This window comes from Crocuta crocuta, unplaced genomic scaffold (genome assembly GCF_008692635.1).
Source record: "Crocuta crocuta isolate KB4526 unplaced genomic scaffold, BGI_CrCroc_1.0 scaffold77, whole genome shotgun sequence".
Taxonomy (NCBI): Eukaryota; Metazoa; Chordata; class Mammalia; order Carnivora; family Hyaenidae; genus Crocuta; species Crocuta crocuta.
Window position 1 is genome coordinate 986,686 of NW_027532172.1, and position 22,317 is coordinate 1,009,002.

At 56.3% G+C, this 22,317-nt stretch overlaps 4 protein-coding genes across 5 annotated transcripts in view; 2 read left to right on the forward strand and 2 right to left on the reverse strand.

Moving 5' to 3' along the window:
• USHBP1 (USH1 protein network component harmonin binding protein 1) overlaps positions 1–1,984 on the reverse strand; it is a 9,660-nt gene extending 7,676 nt beyond the window's left edge. For both annotated transcript variants that reach the window (XM_077777064.1, XM_077777063.1), the window contains exons 1-3: positions 1,461–1,984; positions 1,226–1,374; positions 573–1,011 (exon numbers count right to left, since the gene is read on the reverse strand). In XM_077777064.1, coding sequence (XP_077633190.1) covers positions 573–1,011; positions 1,226–1,374; positions 1,461–1,514 — 642 coding nt within the window. In that variant the 5' untranslated portion in view covers positions 1,515–1,984. The remainder of the gene's footprint in view (positions 1–572; positions 1,012–1,225; positions 1,375–1,460) is intronic.
• A 2,697-nt stretch (positions 1,985–4,681) lies between these two features.
• BABAM1 (BRISC and BRCA1 A complex member 1) lies at positions 4,682–11,881 on the forward strand. Its single transcript, XM_077776998.1, has 11 exons — positions 4,682–4,772; positions 5,048–5,090; positions 6,352–6,534; positions 6,650–6,707; positions 6,889–7,012; positions 7,305–7,425; positions 7,483–7,561; positions 8,794–8,818; positions 10,252–10,381; positions 10,584–10,670; positions 11,396–11,881. The coding sequence occupies exons 3-11, from the start codon at positions 6,403–6,405 to the stop codon at positions 11,597–11,599; spliced, it is 960 nt and encodes a 319-aa protein (XP_077633124.1). The 5' UTR covers positions 4,682–4,772; positions 5,048–5,090; positions 6,352–6,402; the 3' UTR covers positions 11,600–11,881.
• Positions 11,882–13,209: 1,328 nt separating this feature from the next.
• On the forward strand, positions 13,210–18,025 carry ANKLE1 (ankyrin repeat and LEM domain containing 1). Its single transcript, XM_077777168.1, has 8 exons — positions 13,210–13,583; positions 14,016–14,121; positions 14,233–14,377; positions 14,619–15,383; positions 15,536–15,713; positions 16,454–16,613; positions 16,719–16,848; positions 17,105–18,025. The coding sequence occupies exons 1-8, from the start codon at positions 13,210–13,212 to the stop codon at positions 17,275–17,277; spliced, it is 2,031 nt and encodes a 676-aa protein (XP_077633294.1). The 3' UTR covers positions 17,278–18,025.
• A 1,853-nt stretch (positions 18,026–19,878) lies between these two features.
• The window catches only part of ABHD8 (abhydrolase domain containing 8), a 7,877-nt gene continuing 5,438 nt past the window's right edge, over positions 19,879–22,317 (reverse strand). The window contains exons 5-6 of the mRNA XM_077777232.1: positions 22,071–22,287; positions 19,879–20,559 (exon numbers count right to left, since the gene is read on the reverse strand). Of these exons, the coding sequence (XP_077633358.1) occupies positions 20,389–20,559; positions 22,071–22,287 (388 nt within the window). The 3' untranslated portion in view covers positions 19,879–20,388. The remainder of the gene's footprint in view (positions 20,560–22,070; positions 22,288–22,317) is intronic.

The following is a 22,317-nucleotide window of genomic DNA, read 5'->3' on the forward strand; positions in this document are numbered from 1 at the left end:
GGAGCGGTGGGAATCCTCCAAGTTCCCAGCAGACTCGGGAAGCAAAAGCTCAACTCCCAAAAGCCCCACGACCCTGTGAATCTGCCCCCATCACCGCCCTGCCCTCCCTTCGCCTCTCACTGGCCTCCTCACTGTTCCTTGAATCACACCCCCGCCTGGGCAAGGGCCTTTTATCTATTTAGGGCTCAGCAGTCAAAGCTCTATAAAACTTTTTTTTTTACGTTTATTTTTATTTTTAATTTTAAAAATGCGGGGCTCGAACTCACCGGCACCCCTAAATGTTTATTTATTTTTGAGAGAGAGAGCATGCGTGCGCGCGAGCTGGGGAGGTGCAGAGAGAGACAGAGAGGGAGGCAGAGGATCGGAAGCAGGCTTTGTGCCGACAGCAGAGCGCCCCGGCGCGGGGCTTGAACTCACGAACCTGTGAAATCATGATCTGAGCTGAAGCTGGTCACTTAACCGACTGAACCAACCCAGGCGCCCCTCCATAGAAGTTTTTCTAGGGAGCAAACGATGGAACGCTGCCTCTGCCAGGCGCACCTCCGCCTTAGACAGGGAGCTGCCCCACTCACCTCTCTCTGCAGCACCACCTTTTCTGCCTGGATGGCCTGCACCGAGGCCTGCAGGCGAGTCAGCTCCTCCTCTCGGCTGCCCAAGGCCAATCGCAGCCAGGCATTCCTCTCCGCCAGGCGGGCTGCCTCCCTCTGGCACCCCCCGACCCCCTCCTGCTCTGAGCAGGGCCTTGGTCCTGCCTCGCTTCTGTCCTCTGCCTCCACGGGCCCAGGACGGCTTGGGGGCCGGCGGCGCCAGGCAGCGGCGGCAGCCTCCAGCGAGCTCAGAGCGTGCTGGAGAATCTGAAACACATCAGAGGCTCCAGGCCTGGGGGGGCCCGGCTTCCCCGTCGGTGGGGCTACATCTGTGGCCTGGTGGCCTTCCTCTGCAGGCTCATGCGGTCCCTTGAGAGATGGGGCCAGTCCCGGGCTAGAGTCCTCCTCAGCCTCTTTGTTGGTCCTGTAGTGAGGTGAGACGTGGAGACTCTGGAAATGGGGTCATCTAGGGTGGTTAACTCACAGGGGATGTATTATCCAGGGCCTTAAAAGTTGGGCTGAGGAGGGCAATAGGAAGCTACGGCATGTATGTGGGCAAGGGAGGAACGCAGGCAGATCTATGGGTAGGGAAGTCGTCCCAGAGCTAGAGTGGGGACCACAGACTAAGCGGGCCTCACCTGCCCTCCGAGCCCTGCCCGCGTGCCTCCGCCTCTGGCCCCGGCAGCTCCGGCTTGCAGCTCTCCTGAGATGGTGCAGGGCCCGGCTCAGAGCTCCCGCTGGCTGCCTCTGCCTCCTCTGAACTCTCTGCCACAGGATCGAGCTCCCCCTGAAAATGACCCCCGGGACCAAGCTCTGAAGCCAGGCTATGAGCGGCCCCAAAGAGCTGCGTGTGGCGGAGAGGGGGCCACTTACAGGCGGAGCGTGCCTCCCTCGCCGGCTTCGCGGTCGCGTGGCCCGAGCACTCATTGTCGTCCGGAAGTCAGTCCTCTGGATCTAACTTCTTCCTCTCCCCTTAAACCTGCAGCCTGATCTCAGCTCTTGTCCTTGTAGTAGTCCTGAGTAACCTTAATTTCCTCTTCTGTGAAATGGGCATTGATTGTCTCCCTTTGGAAGGGATCTTGAGTTATCAATGTTGATGTGGTGCCTTTGAATGCCTCCCTCGACGAGCAGCTCACTATCTCCAAAAATCGTTCCGACCTCCTTTTCTCCTCTACCTCCTTTATCTTTCACGACCTCTGTGCTCCCCAGTCTGGGCCTGGCTCAACGACTTAAAGAGTCACCTCTCCTCCCCTGGGCTCTTTTGAGCCAGAGGCCCCAATCTTGGAGTTGGGCCTCCTCAGCCTGCTCAAATTCTACTCCTCTGCGCCTCTGGGAGCACCTGGGTCAGCGGCCAAAATCCCTGGACACTCTTGGGGTAGCCCTGGCCACTGCCTGCTGAGGCCTGGGCTGCCCAAGGCTGGCTTGGGAGGGGCCAGGAAACAGGAAGCCCCCTCCCCTGGTCATGTGACTTGTTATTGTGCTGTTTCCTCCTCAAGGACATCAGCTTCCTCCAGTCCCATCAGCTGGGGACATGTGCCCAGTTCCAAAGGGGTCACTTGCCCCTCACCTTAGCCTCTGATCTCATGTCTCCTCCATTTCTGAACCTCCTTTTTCTTATCTGTAAAATTTGTTTGTGTTTGGGGGGGGTAATTATAGCATTTTTCTACAGTGTCCTGGAAATTTTAACAAGCAATTTGCGGGGCCCCTGGGTGGCTCAGTCGGTTAAGCCTCCGGCTTCAGCTCAGGTCATGATCTCACGGTTCGTGGGTTCGAGCCCCGCGTCGAGCTCTGTGTTGACAGCTACCTCTGAGCCCGGAGCCTGTTTCAGATTCTGTGTCTCCCTCTCTCTCTGACCCTCCCCTGCTCACTCTGTCTCTCTCTCTCTCAGAAATAAATAAAAATTAAAAAATAAATCAATAAAAAATTTTAAAAACTTTGTCTTAAAAAAACAAGCAACTGAATTGTAATAGCTTGTTCCCCACCTCCCTGGTCCTCCCATCTCTGCTCTCTCTGCCAGCTGCTGTTTCTCCTGTGTATGTGTTGGATTCCTCAGAGCCCAGATAGCTCCTACATCCTGCCCAATTTTCCTGCAGCCATTTCTAAAAGACCTCATCATCTCCATCCATAAGAGCCCAAGCCTCACCCCTCCTACCTGGATGCCAGCCCAGCTCTCCCCCTGGACTCTGCAGCCACCCCTCCACGCCCTTCCCTACCCAGATCCCAGAGACAGAGACCTCATTGTTCACCTCTGCTCATGCACCCTCCATGACTCCCCATTGCCCTTGGGAAATATTTCAAGCTCTTCTACCTGGCTTTCGAGGCCCTTAAAAATTATGCCTGCTGCCTGCATCCATGTATACTCCATGCTTCAGCCACAATGTCCCCCTCTGTGAACAATTGAAGGTTTGCAACCCTTACACCCCAGGGCCTTTGTTTATGCTGTAACCCCTGTCTGAGACATTCCTCCTTGTTTCTTCACTGGAGAGCCTGGAGTTGCCTGACTCTTCCTCATTTCACTGACAGACACCAGGAGGCTGAATCTTGCTACTTCTGTGTCCCCAAAGGTGACAGGGCAAGAAGTTGCAATTCTCTGACTTGGGGGCACCCAGGCACATTGAAATCTGCACTCTTAGCCTCTGCTCCAGCCATATTAACTTGTTTAAAGGCTTCACCACTCCAAGGTGCCTGCAAACCTCCGGACCTTTACAAAGGTGGTTCCTTCTTTCTGGAATGTCTTTCATTCTCTTGTTTTTCTAGCAAGTTCTCCATCCTTGAGACTCACCTTACATAACTCCTTCTGGCTGTCAATCACCAGAGGCCGGCTTAGGACAGGTTTAACTGACCCTTTTACACATAAACTGAGGCTCAAGTGGTTGGTGTTTTTTTTTAAGTTTATTCATGTATTTTGAGAAAGGGAGAGAGTGTGAGCAAAAGAGAAGCAGAGAGAGGGAAAGAGAGAGAAAATCTCCAACAGGCTCTGCACTGTCAGTGACGAGTCCCACGCCTGGCTCAAAGAATTTACAAACCATGAGATCATGACCTGAGCTGAAATCAAGAGTCTGACAGTGAAAGGGGCGCCTGGGTGGCTTAGTCGGTTAAGCGTCCGACTTNGAGTCTGACAGTGAAAAAGAAAAAAAAAACAAAACAAAACACAGAGAGAGAGTCTGATGCCTAACCAACAGACCCACCCAGGTGCCCCTTAAAGTGTTTTTTTTTCCTTAAAATTTTAATGCTTATTTATTTTTCAGAGAGTGAGAGCACGAGTGGGAGAGGGGCCGAGAGAGTGAGGGAGACACAGGGTCCAGGATCTGAGCTGCCACCCAGGTGCCCCCTCAAAATGAGTTTTAAATGGTTTGGGGGGTGGAGCGCCTGGGTGGCTCAGTTGGTTAAGCATCTAACTCTTGATTTCGGCTCAGGCCATGATCTCACGGTTCACCGAGATCGAGCCCCACCTCGAGCTCTGCTCTGACAGTGCAGAGCCTGCTTGGGATTCTCTCTCTCTCTCTCTCAAAATAAATGAATAAACATTTTTAAAAGTAAAAAAAGAAAGAGACAATCTCTTTTTAAAAAATGGTTATGGGGTAAGAGGAGGAGTGCACGTGAAGAAGAAAGGGTGGTTTGAAATAGTTTGTGCTCAAAGGTATATATAATACGGAAGAGAATAAAGTAACTGGGAAGGATCTGGGGCCTGGGCCACGCCCACTTGGGTCCACAATAATCCGCCCCTCACTGAGGGCTAGGTCAGCCCTACAAATCACCAATCAGCCCCCCATCTTCTTCTAAACCCCGCCCAAGTCACCTGTGTTCAGCTTATCACATTGCAAGTGAGGCCTTCTCCATCCCTTTGAGCCTCTTCGATTGAAAGCCCCACTTCTCTAGGCCTTGTCCCAGCCTATCAGGGTAGAAGCGCTGACCAGCGTACCTGATTCGGCCAGAAACATAAAAACCTCCGGCTATTCTTGCTTTAACCAATCACATTCCAAACCCCACCCCCAAGCACAGTTCCAGCCTATCAGCTTTCAAGGCTCCCCAGCCTTGCCCCCTTTCCGGCTCTCCGAAGCCTGACGGCTTGCTGAACTACATTTCCCAGGAGGCGTCGCGCCTGCGCCGCACTACTTCCGGGCTGCGAAAGATGGCGGTTTCCTAGTCAGCGTTCGGCTGAGTTGGAGGGAGGCTCAGGCTACGGTGAGAAGAGGTTGGGTGCTTGCGGTCCCGTCCCTAGAGGTCCAGCCCCTAGCCTTCCCTGAGGCTTCCGCCTTCAGCTCTGGCGTCTCCTTCAGTCCAGCCTCCATCTGTCTTGCTGAAGCTAAAGTATTGTTTTCCTTAGAGACTGTGGGGGTTGCAAGGCGCACGCAGACCACAGGGACATCAGCCCACACCCGTGCCCAGATAGGCAAACTGTTGGTGTCCATCCTCAAAGGGACTTTTAACACCTAGATTCTTGCCCTTCCTTTATGCAGACACTCTCTAGACAGCCCAGTGCCACTGGAGAAGAACCCAGAGGTAATTATTATTACTGTTTCTTAAAATTTTATTTTCAAGGGGGCACCTCGGTGGCTCAGTCGGTTAAGCCTCCCTCTCTTGATTTTGACTTAGGTCACGATCTCACGGTTCAGGAGATCAAGCCCCATGACCAGCTCCGTGCTGAATGTGGAGCTCACTTGTGATTCTCTCTCTCTCCCTCGTTCCCTCTCTCTCTCTGCTCCTCCCCCTCCTCTCTCTCTCCAAATAAATAAATAAACGTGTTTTTTTTTTTAAGTTTTTGTTTTTAAGTAATCTCTACGCCCAACGTGGGTCTCCAACCCCAAGAGCAAGAGTGCATGCTCTCTCTACCCGCTAAGCTTCCCCCCACCCCCACCCCCGCCATCGGGCACACCCCAGCTAATTATTCTGTTCATCTTAAAATTAAAACTGTCAGTTATTTTACCAGCGAAAAAGAGATTTGGAAATAGCAGAGAATTGTAATTCAGAGTACAGGAGATACAGGAAAACCTTAGGCAAGTCCAGAACAAAGGAGAGAAGTGCCCTTTTCTAGAGGAAAGGGGAATTGGGAGGGCTGTTATAACCCCCAAATCCGTTAGTGTACACTGGGAAATTGAAGTTTAGTGGCTTTTCACTGACTAAGTTGTGACAGTCTGTCATTGGCTGGGCTGTTGGCAGGCACGGAGAAAATCTTTTATTTTCTTGTTGAGTTAGTATAGTCTTCCTGTTGGGAATGCAAGATATCTCTCTTGCTGTTGGGAGTCTACGATTCTAGTAGCAGGGAGAGCGCCCCCTTTTGGCCTCTGGTCTCCATTTTAAATGAAGCTTCCTTTATTCAGGTTCCCACAAGCATAGCTCATCCAGGTGCCCAGACGTGTAACTGCCGTTTTCTGGGTGAGCAGCTCTTCAGGCAGGTTTCCTTTCCCCTCTGGAGGCAAAAGAGACTCCTGGCAGCTCTTGACTTCTGCCTTCCTAGCTCTGCAATTCTACCGAATCCCTCTTCCCTAATGGCACTATTGGAAGTCCCAGAGCTGCCTCTCACTGGCCTGTATTGGGTCATGCCCTGTCTCTGAGCCATTCATGGTGGCCAGCTTTGTTCATTGGCCAAGGAGGGTGGTTATTTCTGCAGGAAAAAAATGAGAGACCATTACCTTAAGTCAGAGCGGATGCTCGGCACCCATTCTACAGATGAGGAAACTGAGGCCAGAGAGGAGTGATTTTTAGCATTAAGCAGTTCGTGCCGCGTCCCACCCAGTAACCAAATGTTTTTAAAACCCCTAAGGGGAGGAACCTGGCTTCCCCCAAGCCTGCTCCATCCAGCCACTCAGGGGCCATGGAGGTGGCAGAGCCAAGCAGCCCCACTGAGGAGGAGGAGGAGGAGGAGGAGGAGGAGGAAGAGGAAGAGGAGCAGTCAGCCGAACCCAGGCCCCGCACGCGCTCCAACCCTGAGGGGGCTGAGGACCGGGCACNCGCCCTCTGAGACTTAACACCAGCTTGGCCTGGCCTGGGGCTTGGCGCTGTCAGAGCGGCAATGACAACTGAGAATAACACAGCACGGCCCACCAGGGCTCTGTTGCAAGCATGCGAGAGCTGTCATGTGCCACCCGCGTCACAGCAGTGACTCAGAAACCCTGAGAAGTAAAGTGACTTGCCCAAGACCTCACAGGAAACGGACAGAGCCAGGACTCAGACCCAGGCCTAGTGGACCCTGAAGCCCTGGGCTTGAGCGGCTGAGTCTCTGTGGGGTTGGGTGGCAGGGCCTACATGGGGCCCAAGGAGCTGCGGGGGGTGAGTGAAGGTCTGGGGGAGACCCCATGAGGATCAGGTATGGGACCCAGGCTGGCCAGAGGAACCCATTTGGAGAGGGCAGACTCCCTGCGGCAGTGCCTGGGCCTCTGGTGCCAAATCCTGGACTTCCGTGGAGGGTTCCCTAGGATTGGCAGGTGAGGGGGTGCCTGGGTGGCTCAGTCGGTTGGGCGTCCGACTTCGGCTCAGGTCATGATCTCACGGTTTGTGGGTTCAAGCCCCACATCGGGCTCTAGAGCCTGGAGCCTGTCTTCGGATTCCGTGTCTCCCTCTCTCTCTAACCCTTCCCTGCTCATGCTGTCTCTATCTCTCTCTCAAAAATAAATAAAACATTAAAAAGAAAATTAAAAAAAAAAAAGGATAGGCAGGTGAGGAGATACCCCCCAGGCCAGGAGGCCTGACCCGGCCTTACTCGCTCTCCCTCCCCAGCTCCAAAACCAATGCCCTCAACGTCTCCCAGAAGATGATTGAGATGTTCGTGCGGACAAAACATAAGATCGACAAGAGCCACGAATTCGCACTGGTGGTGGTGAATGATGACATCGCCTGGGTGAGGCTGGGGCAGGGCCTGGGTGCCTGGGGGGCTCCGGGGCGGGGGNCCCTGCAGCTGTCCGGCCTGACCTCCGATCCCCGTGAACTCTGCAGTTGCCTCTATGACCTAGAGACGGCTTCCTGCTCCACCTTCAGTATCCTTCTGGGCAGGGGTGCCCTGTGGCAGGGGCTGGGCTGTGTTGTCTTGGAACCCCAGAAGCCTGACCCGTGGAGGTCAGGCTGGCCGAGCCTGGCTCAGGTCCAGATCCCAGTTCTGCCACTACAAACTCGGGCAAGTCACCTCTTCGAACCTGTTTTTTCATCTCTAAAATGGGAGGCACAAAACCTCCTTCCCCCTAGGGTTGCTGTTAAGATAATGTTTGGTTATTTTTGAGAGAAAGAGACAGCATCAGCAGGGGAGGAGCAGAGAGAGAGGGAGACAGAATCCGAAGCAGGATCCAGGCTCTGACCTGTCAGCAGAGAGCCTGACGTGGGGCGCAAACTCACAAATTACGCAATCGTGAACTGAGCCAAAGTCGGACACTCAACTGACTGAGCCACCCAGGCGCCCTTGCTGTTAAAGTCATAATACAGAAGAAAAAAAAAAAAAAGCTGATTTAGACTCTAGATGTCAAAACTACACACTAAATTTCAAAACCACACACATGGGGAGCACTCTGTCCAGCACCAAGTATACAGTTGGTGCTCAATAAATGGCAATATGTGACGGAAAAGTCATAATCACTACTATAACCCCTCCAACCTGGGCACATTTTATGCTAATTTAAACACAAAGGTTCACATACAGCCCAAAACTTAGATAGAAAATAAGTTAGAAAACAGTGCTGAAGAGCAGTTAAGTGTCCGACTTCGGCTCAGGTCATGATCTCCACGGTTCATGGGTTCGAGCCCCACGTCGGGCTCTGTGCTGATGGCTAGCTCAGAGCCTAAAGCCTGCTTCTGATTCTGTGTCTCCCTCTCTCTCTGACCCTCCCCTGGTCACACTGTCTCTCTCTCTCTCTCTCTCAGAAATAAATAAAACATTAAAAAAAAGAAAAGAAGTTAGAAAACATTGCCGAGTGGTGGGAGGTAGGGGATGGGCCACCCCATGGGTCTCATCGTGAGGGCAGCTGTCCTGGCTGGGAGGGAAAGGGAACTTGGAGTCACCAAGGGTTTTCAGGCCATCCTGTGCCAGCCCCCCTGTTTTGTGATCTGTGCTGAGGGAAAACAGGCTCAGACAGGGCAAGTGACTGGGCCAGGGTCACACAGCATGTCTCCTGCACAATCGTACACGGCACTGGGTGCGAAGGAGCCTAGGCTCTCCTGTCATCAGGATGATGCTCTCCCCACGCTCTGCCACCAGCCTTCTCCTTAGCATCCCTGCCAGATCTGGAAGGTCTCTTCAGCCTCATGTAAGTACTGCCTTCCCCGCACCTCGCCTTCCATTTTAGTCCGTGACGACCCTGAGGACCCCCATACCGTTCTTTCAATCCAGAGGGCAGCAAACTTTCTGTAAACATTTCCGGCTCTGCAGGGCATGTGGCCTCTGTCTCAGTAACTTGGGTTCGGCCCGAGTAACGTGCAAACAGCCACAAGCCATACCTACCTAAGGGGCTGTGGCCGTGTACCAATAAAACTTTATTGATGAACGCTGAAATTTGAATTTCACAGCATTTCCACGTGTCACAGAATGGTCTCCTTTTGAATTCCGCCCCCAGCCCTTTAAGAATGTAAAAGCCGCTTGGGGCGCCAGGGTGGCTTAGTCGGTTAAGCGTCAGACTTTCGCTTAGGTCATGATCTCGCAGTTCGTGGGTTCGAGCCCCGCGTCGGGCTCTGTGCTGACTGCCAGCTCAGAGCCTGGAGCCTGTTTCAGAGTCTGTATCTCCCTCTCTCTCTGACCCTCCCCTGCTCGCGCTGTCTCTCTCTCCTAGAAATAAATAAAAATATTTCAAAAAAAAAAGAATGTAAAAGCCGCTTGTAGCGTATGAGCCCTAGTCATCCAACCCGCCCCCTAAAACGGACATGGATCTTGTTTTGCCCTTCCCGTCATGATTAACCTGGTAGCAAACTGTCTCAGCGAATTTTGCAAGTGAACCCATTCTGTAAATTCCCAATGGAAGACATGCTGGACCCAAGGGGTGTGTGTTTTTAATCTGCTAGACTTTACCAGACGGAGCACTTTCCCAGGAAACCAGCCCTGTGCTCCTCCCCGGGCACCGGGAAGCTTCTGTCTGACAGTGGCAAGAGGCCACCTGTTGCTTTCTCTGTGTTTTCCTTTGAGCCTTTTTTCATTCACTTGTGAGCCATTCAGCTTCAGGCAGTGATTTGTCTGTTTGTCTCCTTGGCCCATTTTCCTAGGGAGGTGTCTGCTGTTTTCTTATTAACAATCAGATTTGCTTTCCACATGTTAAAGACGTTAGCCCTCTGCCCGCCTAGTGCCCTGTGCCCAGCGTGAGAGCCAGCTGTGGCTGATTGGGGACCTTGGTGCTAACTTAGCTAAGATTGGGTCCCTGCCGTAGAGTCTTCCGGCCTGGTGCAACAGGTACAACTGAGGTCAGCGGCAGGGCCGATGTGCAGGATGGTGAGGGTGACCAGAGCAGGCTCCAGCTTCGGGGTCAGCGAAGTCTCCCTGATAGAGCAGGAGAGGCCAGGCAGAAGTGGGAGGCCGGGGAGGCCCTGGGGAGGCAGAGGGAACAGCATGTGGGAAGGCTCAGAGGCAGCAGTGAACTCGGGAAGGGTCCTGTGGGGCTCTGCATGCCCACTGAAGGCCTGGGCTCTCCGAGGGTGACAGGAAGGGCAGACCCCAGAGTGCGTTCTGACCTGTCCCCCACCCTCCCCCATGTAGCCAGCAGAAGACTGAGCTGCCAGTCACGGAGAATGTGCAGACGATCCCGCCCCCCTACGTGGTCCGCACCATCCTGGTGTACAGCCGCCCGCCTTGCCAGCCGCAGTTCTCCCTGACGGAGCCCATGAAGGTGAGTGGGGTCCGGGAGGGGGGGCTGTGTGCAGCCAGCAGAGTGGTGGTTAGACGCCAGGAGGGACCTCCCGATCAAAAGAGCTGTGGCGCCTACAGGCAGGTTCCCAGAGCCCAGGACAGAAGCCGGGTGGTCACAGGGGGGGTGGTCACAGGGGCGCGGGGTGAGCCGAGCCCTGAAGGCTGGCATCCTTCCCCTGCAGAAAATGTTCCAGTGCCCATATTTCTTCTTCGACGTCGTTTACATCCACAATGGCGCTGACGAGAAAGAGGAGGAGATGAGCTGGAAGGTGAGAGGCTCTTGGGCATGGTGGGGGGCGGCAGGTCGGTGTGGATGGGGCGTCTCAGGACCCAGCCGCCCTGGGCCTAGGGAATCCCACCTCCGTTTTGCAGCCCTGGAGCCCTGGCCCTGCCGGGGCGTGGTCGTTTACTCATTCAACAACCGTTTCTGCGTGGCTGCTGTGAGCTAGTGGGGGCTGTTGGGACGGCGGCCCCTTGAGCGTGTAGGGTTCTGCCCACCTCGCCCTTGGCACCTCCTGCTTCTCTCTTCCTGCCTTTGCTCTGACAGTGCCCTCCGCTTCAAGCACCCTTCCCTCCCTGCCTCCCCAGGCCCTGCTGGTCCTTGACATCCCAGCCCTGACCTCGCTATAGGACCCTGAATAGGCCACTTCTCTCTGAGCCTCCGTTTACCCAGCTGGGAACAGGGGGAGTTGAGACTGCCTCCTACTCCTGCCTCAGCACCAAAACCACAAGTCTCTGCTCCTCAGGGATGATTAGCGTGGGGGAGGGGGTGCTTCTCCAGACCTGGGGCTCCAGGCCAGAGACCTCCTGGAGACCCTAACACTGGGTGGGCAGCAGGGAATACTCGCTGAATGGGGGACGGGCTCCTTTCTGGCAAACTCCTCTTCATCCTTCAGAACCCGTCCCTGATGCCCCCTCCTCAGGGAAGCCCTCCAGGGACAGAGAGGGTCCATCAGGTCCTCTGCCCGAGCATCCTCTCTCTCTGGCCCCACAGGACATGTTTGCCTTCATGGGCAGCCTGGACACCAAGGGCACCAGCTACAAGTATGAGGTGGCGCTGGCCGGGCCGGCCCTCGAGCTGCACAACTGCATGGCCAAGCTGCTGGCTCACCCACTGCAGCGGCCCTGCCAGAGTCACGCCTCCTACAGCCTGCTCGAGGAGGACGAGGAAGCCGCTGAGGTTGAAGCCACCGTCTGAGCCATCCCTGTGCGTTTGCTGTGGGGTGAAACCCTGGGCATGGAGGATGGTTCTCAAACCCAGCTCTGTGGCACCCTGAGGGGGAGGGTTCCAGGAGGCTCCCAGGGCTCCGGGGCACCCTGGAAAGAAACTCAAGACTCCAGGAAGCATTCCAGGGACCCCTGGGCACCCCTTCCCTGTGTTTTCCAGCCCACATCCCACCACTAGTTTGTCAACTGTTAACGTTTGTTCCTTTTGTGACTTTTTATTTTGTCATCAAAGTAAAAAGCTGAGAATCCCTAAGCCACCTGCGCAGCAGTTACCTTGTGTTAACTGGGCTCTTTTGGCTGCACGTGACAGAAATCCTACCCACTGAACAGAAGGGAATGGCGACGTTCTTGTAGATGAAAAGCAACGTGCAGCTTCAGGCTTGGCTGTATTCAGTTGTTCAGACAACACTGCCATGTGCCACTGGGGGGGACGGAACCATCTTGCCTGGTCGGTGTCCAGCGCGCCCTGCTTTTCTCCCAAACCGTGGGAAGGGGGGGAAGGGGGGGAAAGGGTGTGGTGGCTGTGAGCGCTCCCCAGACTACAGCCCGGGTGAAGTGAGGGGTCCCAGCACCTCCATATGACTGGCCTTGCCTGGGTTAGGTAACCTTGCAGGTGGACCAGTCGTGGGCCAGAGTTGTGGGCTGCTCTGATCGGCCTTGACTCTGTTCTGGAAGGGATTACTGCTCTATCAGGAAATAATAACGGGTTTTCTCCAGAGAAGGGGAGACCAGAGACATACAAGAGGTCTACCATTCGATTACCTTCCTGGATAATGAGCGACTGCGGAAAAAAGTTTAGCAGCTAGATTTTTTTTTTTTAATGTCATTTTTGAGAGACAGAGGGTCGGTGGGGGGAGCGGGGGGGCAGAAAGAGAGGGAGACCAAAAAAAAAAAAAAAAAAGAGAGAGGGAGACAGAATCCAAAGCAAGCTCTAGGCTCAGAGCTGTCAGCGCAGAGCCCCAGGGGCTCCAACTCACTGACCGGAGAGCATGACTCCAGCTGAAGTCCCGCGATTAACCGAGTGAGCCACCCAGATGCCTCTAGCAGCTAGATTCTTATATATTAAAAAACAAAAAAGCAACAGCAACACAAGCTTTTCTTCCCTATGAGCATTTATTGGGCACCCATGTACCAGATCCTTGTGAAACTCGTCCCATTTCACACGAGCCTGGAAGGGATTATTCTCCCATTTTGCAGATGGGAACATGAAGGGCCTCAGCAGCCGGCACTCCAAAGTAAAGGACCCCCGTTTCCCCAGGAGTGAAAACGGGCGACACGGAGATGGAGGCGGGGGCTGTTAATTGAAACTTTACATGGTATCTGGGTTGTGCCCGTCGGTGCAGCCCGCCTGGGCAAAACGTTCCAGGAGATGTAATGGCCTGTGGGCACCTCTGGTCCCATCCCGGGGCGCAGCTCCACCTCCTCCATCAGGGTGCGTTCGCATTTCCCCGCTTTGGAGAGGAGATAAATGACACACTCGGTGGCCTCCACCCGCCCGGGTCCTTATCAGCGGCCCCAGGCCCTGCTTGAGCGCCACTCGGTGTCACCGGCCCCCGCAGGCACTAGACCTCCCGAACCCTGATGTGGACGCCGGTGCGGCGTGGCTCCGCGCCGCTGGGGACCTTGCGCTACGCAGGCACCCGGGGACCGGAGGCGAGGGGTGGAGCGGCGCGTGCGCACAAGGGAGCCGCGGGAAGTTCGAAATCCACGGGCAGGATGGCAGGTCCCGAGGACGTCCCGGGCACGGCCGCGGCCGCTGGCCTGGCGCGCCGGCTGCGGGCAGCGCTGCGGGAGGAGGAGCCGCGGGGAGNAGAACTGCTGCGCCGCGGCGCGGACCCCAACCTGGTGCTCGCGGATGGCGCGGCAGCCGTGCACCTGGCGGCCAGAGCCCGGCACTCGCGCGGTCTGCGCTGCCTGGAAGCCCTACTGCACCGGGGCGGGGATGCGAACGCTCGGTGAGGCGGGGCCTGGGCCCGGGGCGGGCTGATCCGCGCAGGGGAGGGGTCTCCCGAATCCAAGGGCGAGAACTGGGAGTCGTGGAGAGGGCAGCTCATACCCCGGGGGCGGAGACTCGGTGCCCAGGGGTGGGGCTTGGGAAGGTGGGGGCGGGTTCCTAAGGATCCAAGGGCGGTGGTTAGGGTGCGAGATTGAGGGTGGGATGCGAGGTTGCGCTTGGGCCCAGTAGGGATCAAAAATTCGGAGCTGGCGGTAGGAGCTCTAGGGTCAAAGAGGAGGTTTGAGTCTCCCCGAGGGCGCGGTGTCTCGGATCCAAGAGGGGTGTCTCGGGCTGGGGAGGTGGAGATAGGGGGCCAGAGCCAGGGCTCCGGGGTACGGAGGCGGAGATCTCATTCCCTCTTCCGCTGCCCTCTCCTCCGCTCCTGCCCCAGATCGGTTGAGGCGCTCACGCCGCTGCACGTGGCTGCCGCCTGGGGCTGTCGCCGCGGCCTGGAGCTGCTGCTGGGCCACGGAGCGGACCCCGCGTTGCGCGACCAGGTGGGTGCCCGGCGCCCGCAGCGGCAAGGCGGACCCGGAGGGAGCGAGGAAGGGAGGGGAGTAGGGAGGGGAGAGGGCCTCGGGTGCCCCCTGCTGACCAAGCCGCCGCAGGACGGACTCCGGCCGCTGGACCTGGCGGAGCAGCAAGGGCACCAGGATTGCGCGCACGTCCTTCGGGAACTCCAGACTCGGACCCAGACATCGACCCGGACCCGGGCAGGGAGCCAAGAGCTGGAGCCGGAGCCGGAGCCTGGCGGTGGGTGGGGCCCGCGTGTCCTCGGGGGGCTTAATCTCCAATCTAGCTTTGCGTGGGCCTCTCTGATGACCGCTGTCTGGTTCTGTGTCACATGCAGTGTGGCGGGTAAGCTGTCTGCTTCCGATTCTTTCCCTCCTCCCTGCGACTCCAGCTTCCTCTTTCTGTCCCACCCAGCCCCCATCTCTGGCTCTGGCTCTCTTCACCCCTCCTCTCTGACCCTCCCTCTCATCCCCTACTTCAGGCCCAGACCCCCAGGGAGAGGGGCTGGACGCCAGCCCCTCTGGACCTCCCAGTGTGTCGCTGGGCTCCACAGCACTGGGCAGAAGTGATGGCAGGGACAAGGGCCTGGAAGCCAGCCCCAGACTCCCCCGCCACCTTGCCCACCCTGAGATCGCTGACAAGGATAGCAGCCTGGAGCACTCTCCGCGCCCCCCAGGACAGTGGGACTGCAGCTCAGATGCCTCCTTTGTCACTGCGACTGAAGGCTCTGGAACTGAAGACCCAGCCCCGCACACCTCCTCCTGGGCAAGGTCATCGCCCCAGACCGAGCAGAGAATCCTGCCTACTGTTCGCCCTTCCCAGGGGATGCCAAGGCCCCCAGGTACCCCACAGCTGGCACATCGAGCTGCCGTGACAGACAGGGAGGCTGAGCTAAATACCTGTCTGCAGGCCCTGACTCTGACTTCGCCAGAGGCCCCCGCCTCCCCCACATCCCTCCCGAGCCCCCCTCGGAAACCACGCCCTGGACTCCCCGACGTCCACGTCCTAAAAGACGAAGAGTTGTCCCTCGACAGTGAAACGGCTGCCCTCTGGCTGACGGAGGATGAGGCGAGCTCCACGGGCGGCAAGGACCCTGTCCCCTCTTGCTGGTGCCCTCCAGTCCCTGCCAGGACGCACCTGGAGACACCGCAAGGGCTCCGAGCGCTGGGCAAGGGCCTGCGCCCCATCACACCCTTCACTCGGACGTACTACCTCCGACGGCCCGAAGAAGTCCGTGCTGGTCCTGGTTAGTCTGTTCTGGGCACCCAGATCCAAGGAGCCTCCCTGGAGACCCCTGGCTCTCGGTCCTCCCTCCTTTATTCTTTATGTCTGGGAACAACCCCCCTTCCTCTGTCTGCCTTGACTCAGTTTCCCACACACACACCCCACCTGCCCCAGGCTTAGACTTTGCAGGGCACAGCCCAGAGCTGGCCAAAGCCCTGCGGACAGGCTGTATCCCAGATGCCCAGGCGGATGAGGATGTGCTTGCCCAGCAGTTTGAGCAGCCAGACCCCACAAGAAGGTGGCGGGAGGGGGTCGTGAAGTCCAGTTTCACGTATCTACTGCTGGACCCCAGGTACTCAGGGCAGGGACAGAAAGTTCTGGGGTTGGTCCTTATTTGCTTTGTTTCTTTTTCTTTTTAAGTGTATTTATTCTGAGAGAGCGAGCAAGCGAGAGAGAGCAAGTGCGAGTAGAGTAGGGGCAGAGAGAGAGGGAGAGAGGATCCCAAGCAGGCTCCACACTGTCAACACCGTGTCTGATGCTGGACTGGAACCCATGAACTGTGAGATCGTGATCTGAGCCGAAATCAAGAGTCAGATGCTCAAGCGACTAAGCCACTCAGGGGCCCCTTTGCTTTGTATCTTTAATGTTTATTTATTTATTTTGAGAAAGAGAGAGAAAGAGAGAACATGCGCATGTCCAAGTGGGGGAGGGGCAGAGAAAGAGGGAGAGAGAAAATCGCAAACAGGCTCTGCGCTGTCAGTGCAGAGCCCGATGTAGGGCTCGATCACGCAAATCTTGAGATCACCACCTGAGCCGAAAACAAAGAGCTGGGTGCTGAACCGACTGAGCCCCCCAGGCGCCCCTGCTTTGTATCTTTAAAAGGGGGACCAGCCCTCTCTGGTCGTCAGCCATTTTATGTATAAAAGGTTGGTTCGACCCAGTTCAAGCTGCTGAGTGTCCTTGGGGAGCATCCACCTCTCTCTGCCCGGGAAGGGGCTCCCTGGACTCGGATTCGAGTTGCACTGTGAACTTAGATACTGTTTCCGGGGCAACTGACCACTGCTTCCTCTCTGAGCGACCCCTTGCATCCAGGGAGACTCAGGACCTGCCAGCCCGAGCCTTCTCACTGACCCCCGCTGAACGCCTTCGGACCTTTGTCCATGCCATCTTCTATGTGGGGAAAGGGACACGGGCCCGGCCAGATGCCCACCTCTGGGAGGCCCTCAGCCACCGTCGACAGCCAGGAAAGCAGGTATGAGGATAAGGATCAGGGTCATGGCGGGGGCAGCTGGGTCAGGGGGAGGTTAAAGGAGGAGGAGATCGGAGGGCAGCCCCTGACCCCACCCTGGCCCCCTAGGCCTGCCCCAAAGTGCGCCAGATCTTGGACATCTGGGCCAGTGGTCGTGGTGTCGTCTCCCTGCACTGCTTCCAACACGTGGTTGCTGTGGAGGCTTATACTCGAGAGGCGTGTCTAGTGGACGCTCTAGGTAGGTGCCTGACTTGTGAGGTGGGGGGATCATATGAGGGGCACTTGATCTACGGAGTACCTTGCCCCTTTCCTCTCAGAACTCTTCATTCATTCAGCCAATGAGCAATTATTGAGCACCACCTATGTACCTGCACGTGCACATATTTTGCTCTATTGGTTTGCCCCTGCTTAAGGGTAATATGCTGTGGATTCACTGTCACTTCTGCCAGGAGTTTCCAAGGATGCCCCTGTGACCTGACCCCTAATCTCTCCAGGCCTCCAGACACTGACCAACCAGAGACAGGGACACTGCTATGGAGTGGTGGCGAGCTGGCCACCCACCCGGCGACGCCGCTTGGGGGTGCATCTGCTGCACCGCGCCCTCCTCGTCTTCTTGGCTGAGGGTGAACGAGAGCTGCGGCCCCAGGACATCCAGGCCCGTGGCTGAGTATTGAGGAGTTGGCCATCCAGCCTGGGTAGAGATCAGGGTGCTTGAATGTTCCAGCTGCCCCATGCTGACAGCAGCCCCCCATCTCCAGAAGGCTGATGGGGGGGGGGAGCGGGCAGGCAGCAGGGCCTATCTCCCCCTCAAGCTGAGAAAGGACTTTGTTACAGATGGAACTGCTGGAGAGGTAATGAGCTTCCTGTCACGGGAGGAAGACAAGTAGGGAAGCAGAAGTTCTTTGGAACGTTCTAGTGCTTCAGAACATGCTAGTGCCTTGGCAGTTTGGTCCTGTCTATATAGTCCACTTTTAGCTTCCAGACGCAGGGAACTCACATGTGGGATGGAGGGGGGAAATCTGCCAAAGTCAAGAGCCAGATTTCTCTGCGTCGCAGCTGTGGGACCTCGGACCAGTAATTTGCCTCTCAGAGGCTCAGGTTCCTTAATTTGTACAATGGGGACAGTGAGAAGTGCTACCTCAAGGGGTCTTTGCGGAGACGGGAGGAAACGGAGTCACGCAGTACAGTGGGTGGCTCAGAGCCCTGCACTGAGCCAGAGGCAGCCCTTCCGCCCCGGTGGAAAGTCTCTTGCGGAAGGGAGGTGCCTGAGGCTCTCCAGGGGCCGGCCGTGGGTGGTGATATGTGGGCAGAGCTGGAGAGGCCGACAGGGTGTGGGTGAGCCACCAGCCCTTCTCAGGACAGCTGTGCCCCTCGGGCCCCCGGACGTTGTTTCCCTGAAACCCTTCCTTCCACCATAAAATGGAATAAATAGCCGCGACTTCCTGGCGATGCTATATGATTTCAGACTTCACATATGCTTAGAGCTTTAGGAAATGCCAAGCTGTCATCCTGGTAAGGCGTTGACGGGATCATGTTCTTTTCCAGAAGTAGCTTCCTCAAGTATTCAGTGTGTTTAGCTTTGGGAGGGTCCGTCGCCTCATTGGGTAGCCCACCTGCCCATCATCGGCGCTCAGCGAACCAGGTCCGGCAGCGAGGGCGGGATGTAACCTGGGCAGCCGTGCCCACTTGCTTCAATTCCTGCGGGCTGAGCCCCCAGCCACTCCTGGGGAATGGCTGGTATGGTGATTAGGGGGCAGTCCTCTGGAGAGGGTCGGGCTCTACCATTCTGTGGGCGGGTGGGGGGCCTCTATCATTTTACCCAAACCGAAGAAATTTCTCTAAGCTTCTCTTTCCTCACATGTTAAGACCCGGAGGGCTCCCAGACCTGAAGTCTCTTGATAAAGTGATAGCAATTAAAAGTGTGCCGTATGCCCAGGAATTCACAAAGAAGTCCCTGGGAAAGAATCCAGAGACTCCCACACCCACCCCCAAAAAAAGACCCAAAAGAGATGAGCTTTGCCTAACAGGGTTTCCCCAAGGTGGACCCTACTGTCATTTGAGGCCGAATTATTCTTTGCAGTAGGGGCCGCCCTGGGCGATGTAAAATGACAGGGCAGCATTCCTGGGCTCCACCCACTAGATGCCCGTCGCCTCCACCCACTTCTTCCCATCCCCAGTAGTGGCAATAAAACATGTCTCCAGAATTTGCTAGTGGAGAACACTGTCTCCACCAGAACCCCAGTCTAATCTAAAGGTGGGTTCACAAACCAGTGGGAAAAAAACCAAAGATGCAGTAACTAAAGGGACAATGCTCTCCGCTCACCGTTCACACAAGCCACAGGTGGACTTAGAAAATACAGAGGAGGGGCGCCTGGGTGGCTCAGTCCCTCAAGCCATCACTTTTGGCTCAGGCCATGATCTCAGGGTTTGTGGGTTTGAGTCCCAGGGCTCTCAGCTGTCGGCGCAGAGCCCACTTCGGATCCTCCCTCTCCCTCCCTCTCTACCCCCCTCCCCCCAGCTTGCGTGTGCAAGCACATGCGCATTCCCTCTTCCTTAAAAATAAACAACAAAGAAAAAAGAATATTGAGGAATGGAGCCTCTGGATGGCTCAGTTAAGCGTCTGACTCTGGATTTCGGCTCAGATCACGCAGAGCCTACTTGGGATTCTCTCTCCTTTCTCTGCCCGCCCCTCCACCCCAAATAAGTAAATAAACTTTAAAAAAAGAAAGAAAATATAGAAGTCCTTCTGCCAGAAATGAAAAGACAGATTCATTTGCTTCAAAATAAAAACTCTTCATGATAAAAGTGGCCTTAAACCAAGTTGAAAGATAAAATGGATGGATAGTAAAAGGTACCAAGTTGCCATGTGGCTGGGATAAAAGGGATTCAATGAACCCATGGTGTCCGGCACTTGGCACGGGGCTTTGTATACAGGTGCCACTCAATTATGGCTGCTCCAACCCATGCAACCTCTACTGATCCGCACCTTAACCCCTGTATAAACCTCAGTTGGACGGCCTCCTGCCTTCCAAGGACGGGGAGCTCACCACCTGTCTCAGCTCTGGGAATACTGCCCAGGAAGCCCCTGCATTCCGAGTGAGGGAGGGAGAACTCTCGGGAAGTAAGCCTGGACAGCCAACGCCCTCACTTCTCTGCAGTTCAGCCCTGAGTGGGTGGCACCCGCATCAGCCCAGCCTGCAAGATGGGAAAACTGAGGCTCAGGACGACCCTGCCCTGCGGTCACCCAGCACAGGTCCGGAGACTCAGATTGTCACTTCTTTTTATTGAGTTACAAGTTGAGATGTGCAGGTTCAGTGGCGCCAGCCCCTCCCCCATCCCTCCCCTCCACCTTGGGCAACAATAGCTCCCAGCGCCAAGAAATGGGGGGCAGGGAAGATCTCGGGCAATGAGGCGGGGCCCCGAGGGTCCCAGGATCAAGCACGGCTGACACGGAAGACAGAGAGCGGGGTGGGGGGCCTGCCTCGGCCGTGGCGTTGAGGGGCAGGGACTTCTGTACAAGGTCATCCTCCACGGGGTTTCTGGCTGCGGCCCCAAACACCGACGGGTCCGGCGGGATGGAAGCGGAGAGCTGTGTATCCACTTGGCTCCCGAGAATGCCACGCCCTCCCCAGCTGGCCTGGGGGCGTCTCCCTGCCCTGACTCCGCCCACCGGAGCGAACAGCCCGCCCAGGGGGTCCGCGCTGCGGACGTGGGGCGGCTCCCCGGCTTCCTGCTGATGCTCCTCGGCTCACCAAGCGATGCCCGGCCGGCCCAGCGGCTACTTCTTCTCTTCTGGGGGCGCGGGCAGGGGCTCGGGCAGGGCCTTGGGCGAGGGCTCGGGCTCCCAGAGCAGGAATTCGTGGAGCAGTGTGTTGACCGTCTCCGGACACTCCAGCATCACCATGTGGCTGCCTTCATCAATGAGCTTCAGGAAGGCCAGCAGCAAGATCTGCGGGGAGGGGCCCAGGTTCAGGGTGGCTGACATGGAATGATGCCTTGTGGGGCCAGGCTGCCCTGGGACACCCAAGCCCATCCACACCACGCCTGCAGCATTGGGAAGTCCCTCCTGTGCTCTACCCTGCATCCCTCTACTTCCACCCAAGTGGGACCCAGAGAATTGCCTGTGGCCCAAATGGAGCTCAACTCAGTATTTATTCAGCATTTATTAGGAGCCTACAATATGTTCAGAGCAGGATTTCTCAACCCCAGCACTACTGACATTTAGGGCCAGATTATTCTCTGTGGTGGGGGCTGTCCCGTGCCCTGTAGGATATTGAGCATCGTCCTTGGCCTTGACCCACTACATGCCAGTAGCAGTGCCTCGCTCCCCTCACCCCACAGTGTGACAACTTCAAAAAGTCTCCAGACATTGCCTAATGTCCCTAGGGAGCAAATTCACTGCTGGGTGGATAATCACTGAGATAGACAGAAAGATAAGGTCTCCCATGCCAGGGATCTTAACCTTGGCATCACTGACACTTGTTATGGGATCATTCTTTGCTGTGAAGCCATTCTGTCATTAAAGGATGTGGAGCAGCATCCTTGGCATCCACCCACCTGATGTCAGAAGCCCCTCCTCCCCATTCACGGCAACCAAAAAAGTCTGCAGACATTTCCGGGGCACCTGGGTGGCTCAGTAGGTTGGGCATCCGACTTTGCCTCGGGTCATGCTCTCACAGTTCGCGGGTTCAAGGTCCGCGTCAGGCTCTGTGCTGACAGCTCAGAGGCCAGAGCCTGCTTTGGATTCTGTGTCCCCCTCACTCTCTGCCCCCCCCCCCACTGGTGGTCTGTCTCTCTCTCAAAAAAAAAACCATTAAAAAAAAAAAAGTCTGCAGACATTTCTGATGTGCCCTGGGGGTCAGAATCCTTGCTGGTTAAGAACTGCTGGTCCATGGGGCGCCTGAGTGGCTTAGTCGGTTAAGCGTCCGACTTTCACTTAGGTCATGATCTCGCGGTTCGTGGGTTCGAGCCCCGCGTCGGGCTCTGTGCTGACTGCCAGCTCAGAGCCTGGAGCCTGTTTCAGTCTGTGACTCCCTCTCTCTCTGACCCTCCCCTGCTCACACTGTCTCTCTCTCTCTCTCCTAGAAATAAATAAAAAAACATTAAAAAAAAAAAAAAAGAAAGAACTGCTGGTCCAGAGCTATTCCAAGGGCTGGGGACCCCACAACACTTTCTTGGTAGTCTCTGATCCAAAGATCCTCTGGCCCACCCTCTCCCAGAATTCTGTATTACGTCCCCGGTCACTTACACAATCCCCAGCCTTGAAGAGCACCTTTTACATGCAGTGGGGAAAGCGCATAATCCTAATACCTGTCCAGGGCGGCCCCACTTTCTGGATTCCACTCTTAATCTTAGCTCTCACCTTCCTGGGGCTGGGGCACAAGGCAGAGCCCACCTGGGGTGCACACCACGGGGAGGGGGGGTCAGTGGGGCATGGAGGCTGGGGTGCAGAGGCCCTACCTCAGCCATGCGCTGGTCTTCCTCCACCGGCACAAACTTGTCGTGCATGCCGTGGACCAGCAGAACGGGCACAGTGAGCTCAGCATGGTAGACCTCATCACCTTCGGGCCAGTACTGGCCGCTCATCATGGCCCGCAGGACGAAGGACGATACGTTGAACGCATTGCCCTCTTTGAGCAGCTGCTTCTCTTTGGCTCCTTGGGGGGGGGAGCCCGCCCCGGGGGGGGGGGGGGGGGGGGGGGGGGCC